The sequence below is a fragment of the Bufo gargarizans genome, chromosome 3 (genome assembly GCF_014858855.1).
Source record: "Bufo gargarizans isolate SCDJY-AF-19 chromosome 3, ASM1485885v1, whole genome shotgun sequence".
NCBI lineage: Eukaryota > Metazoa > Chordata > Amphibia > Anura > Bufonidae > Bufo > Bufo gargarizans.
In genome coordinates, this window is record NC_058082.1 from 9,838,087 (window position 1) to 9,842,109 (window position 4,023).

Genomic DNA, 4,023 nt, shown 5'->3' on the forward strand with positions numbered 1-4,023 from the left:
TAATTGTTATTAAACATGCCCCCTCACTCCTATTACTACCTTACATCCTAATCGCTTCTGTAGAATGCAGGCAGGCAGGCCGGGCGGCCGGCGCGTCCCTCACTGACGTCACTTGCCTGCGCCGCCTGCTTCATTCATAAAGTAGGCAGCGCAGGCACGTGACAAGAGTTACGCTGCCGCCCGCCCGGCCTGCCTGAATTCTACAGTAGCGATTAGGATGTAAGGTAGTAATAGGAGTGAGGGGGCATGTTTAATAACTATTAATTGAATATGACATCTTATATTAGTATACCGGAGCGGCGGGGCGGGGCTGTACTACACTGACTGCACCGCCCCGCCGCTATTGCCAGCCCCCAGATCCTCCTCCTAGTCCCTCCCCGAGTCCCCGCTCGCTCCTACATCGCAGCTTGCGATGTAAAACTGCAAGCATTCGCCCCATAAGACGCAGGGGCATTTCTCCCCCATTTTGGGGGAAGAAAAAGTGCGTCTTATGGGGCGAAAAATACGGTATACACTTATTGCATTTTTTTTTTAGCAAAGACATGTAGAACAATAAATTTAGAGAAAAATGTATATAGAAATGTAGTTTTATTTGAAAAACTTTACAACCGAAAGTGAAAAATGAAATTTTTTGGCAAAAAGTTTGGTCAATTTCGATTAGTATAAAAAAATGTTAAAATGTCAGCAGCAACGAAATACCACCAAATGAAAGCTCTATTAGTGAGAAGAAAAGGAGGTAAAATTCATTTGGGTGGTAAGTTGTATGACCGAGCAATAAACCGTGAAAGTAGTGTAGTGCCGAATTGTAAAAAGTGGTCTGGTCATTAAGGGGGTTAAAGCTAGGGGAGCTGAGGTGGTTAAAGAATATTTTGTTTTTGCTGAAAAATTTGTAAAACATGAAAAAAGCCATATAAATGTGTTATCGCCATAACTGTATTAACCCACAACATATGGTTATCATATAATATATACTTCATGGAGAACCCCATAAAAAATAACATTTTAAAACACTGACAGAATTGCAATTTTTGCCTACTTCCCCTCCAAAAATTATATAAAATGTGATAAAACCAATTTAGGCAAATTCTATGTCAGAAAATCCATATGTTGTTCCTTTCCTTCTTAATGCTGCCAGTTCTCCAAACAGCTGTTTCTGATCTCAATTGAGGTGTTAACGTATTCAGGAAAAAATGTACAACAAGTTGTGGGGTGCATTTTCTCCAGTAACCCCTTGTGAGAATGAAACATTTGGGGCTAAAACAACATTTTATTGGAAAAATTTATTTATTTTTATTGGAAAAATTTATGTTGGTCAATAAATTCACCACACCCCTCAATGAATGCCTAGAGGGGTGTAGTTTACAAAATGGGGTCATTTTTGGGGGTTTCCTTTCATGTGGTACCTCAGGTTCTCTTCAAATGTGACATGGCACCCAAAAACTATCACAGCAAAAGCTGCCCTCCAAAAACCATATGGTGCCTCTTCCCTTCTGAGCCCTTCGGTATGCCCATATGGCATATTATAGCCACATATGGGGTGCTGCTGTATTCAGGAGAACAAATGGATAACAAAATTTGGGGCCTAAATTAATATTTTCTTGTAAAATATGTAATGTTTTATTTTAATGGCCAAGTATTTCCTTTTTCTATGAAACAAAGTACTCACTACACAACCCATTCCATTCCCAAGCAGGGTCTTTGTTTTCAACTTACTACATGTAACTATGTAGCATTATTTTTTTACAGGAGTAGTATTAAAAATTGTGCAAAAAGTAGAGGACCCATGTAGGACAGAACATGGGAGTCACAGGTTTCTACAAAGCACTTGTTAGAGCGGGAGGCTCATGGACTGACCAAGGCCACAGCGTAGTCCATACTGGGACTCACCTAACAGGGAACAAGAAACTCCACAGATCAGTCCAGGCACTGACACAATAATCCTCAATGGTCTTAATGGTCCAGCAGAAGACTTGGAGATGACTTTGGAGCAGTCACTAACCACTAGATCTGTTTTTTGGCATAATTCACAGGTCACCTATAAGATCTTATTGTGGGTATGTTTTATGTATAGGAATAGCAGACATTTACAAGTTCTGTGTATATGGAGGAGGAAGCTTAGTGTCATCTCCTCCAGTGGACCTAAAGAACCCCAGTCTGATACTGGGCCAGAAGCTGATGTCCTCAAAAACAACTTAATGCGTGTGGATCTAAATAGATTAAATAGTGGCATCTCTCAATGTTGTTTTCAAAGATCTTGTTGCTTCATTTTCTGGAACTTCTGTAGGATCTTAACTTTCAGAGCTTCAGTTCTTATTCCATAAATGATTGGATTCACTGTAATTGGAGTCATCAACCCAATGCTTGTGATCGAGACGTGGGCACTGAGAGAGATTGATCCACTGTTTATTCGGTACCGTAATAATACAAAGAAGCACGCAATCATAAAAGCAGAGAACGCCACAAGGTGGGTGACCAGAGTCTGGATCGCTTTTTGAGAAGCCTCTTTAGAAATTCTCAGACACGTTATGAATGTTCTTATGTAGTAGTAGATAATGATCAGTATGCAGCTTATGTCTATCAGAGAAGCCTCCACCGCCCCAAAGATATTATTGACCAAAGCTTCTCCACAAGCCAGCTTAATTAGAGACATGTTATCACAAAACACACTATTGAGACTTTTCCCACAGAGGGGCACATATGTGGTCATTATGACTGGTATGACAACCACTAAGAAAGAGGTAGCCCAGTTTACGGTTATAAATCTTATGGCCTTACCATTCGTCATTAAGGTTGTGTATCGCAACGGTTGACCAACAGCCAGATATCGGTCATGGGCCATAAGGGTAAAAGTAAATACTTCAACTGTGGCAAAGCTATGTATGAAGAAAGACTGGACAAGGCAACCAGAAAATGTGATAGACCTGGATCCAGAAAGCAAGTCAACAATGAGCTTTGGGAGGAAAGCGGAACTTCCAAACATCCCATTGAAAAGCAGATTACATATGAAGATGTACATTGGTTGGTGGAGAGTTAATTCAGACCAGACAACAAAAACAATCAAGCAACATATGAACATGGTGATGATGTACACAAAGATGGCAATCATGGAGTAGAGGTATCTGAATTTTTCCATCTCAACTACCCCTAGAAGAATAAAACTGGTGGTGACTCCTGACATATTGGCCATTCTTTCTTGGTTACTTTGCCTTCTCCTCTACAAACCTCCTGCATGGAACTTGCTTTTTTACTAATGTGAATGATGTCCAAGGAAAATATACAGAACCCTATACAACAGGAGACTAAAGGTGAGAGCTCTCTAATAACTGGATATATTTATATTCTCTATCAGATCCTCAGAGACAGCAGCTCAGTGCTCCTAATTAGAAAGGCACAAAGCTTTACTAATTGGCTTATGTGCTGAGCCTTTGCATAAAAAAAATCAAAAATATCTGCACATTGCAATAAAATGTACAAAATTCATGTTCTGAAATAATAGCGTACATATATTGTATAACCAAAAGTATGTGGACTCAGTTTGGACTGGTCCACCGGGGAGCCGATTGTTACAATGGCATTTCATTTGTTGTCACTGTTCCATGCATGCATGTGCCAGCTTCTTGTAGGTTTGAATTTGGGCCATGGTGTTCAATGGTGGTTCATGTTGCCACTGTTCCATGTACCCTGGCGTGGGGTTTCTTGTGGCCGTGAATTGGTGCCATTATGGTTTGTATCTATCCTCAGTTTGGCACTCCAAGGGTAACTTCCCTGGATCTATATCTAAATTTTGACCTAGTTCTGTTTGCCATTCGCCAGTGTCTGTTGCAAGGATTTGTATGTATTCTGTGTGCCTGATCTTGTCTTGCTCAGTCTGTAGTTGCCTTCGTCTCACTTGTGAGTCTGTGTGCTTTGCCTGTGCCCCCAATGCGTTGCACTGGAGTCTCTGACCCCCATGAGTCAGCATCCAACTACACCAGGATTATTCCAAGAGGTTGCGTCCAGGAGGCTCATCTGCAGCGAAGGCCA

General features: G+C 41.1%; 1 protein-coding gene across 1 annotated transcript; it reads right to left on the reverse strand.

Moving 5' to 3' along the window:
* Window positions 1-2,245: 2,245 nt before the first annotated feature.
* LOC122930665 (olfactory receptor 14A2-like) lies at window positions 2,246-3,187 on the reverse strand. The gene has a single exon (XM_044284191.1). It carries the CDS (start codon window positions 3,185-3,187, stop codon window positions 2,246-2,248), a length of 942 nt encoding a protein of 313 aa, XP_044140126.1.
* Window positions 3,188-4,023: the final 836 nt, after the last annotated feature.

Excerpts from the sequence above, each read along its gene's own strand:
- LOC122930665 (XM_044284191.1), bottom strand. The coding sequence starts at position 3,187 with ATGGCCAATATGTCAGGAGTCACCACCAGTTTTATTCTTCTAGGGGTA.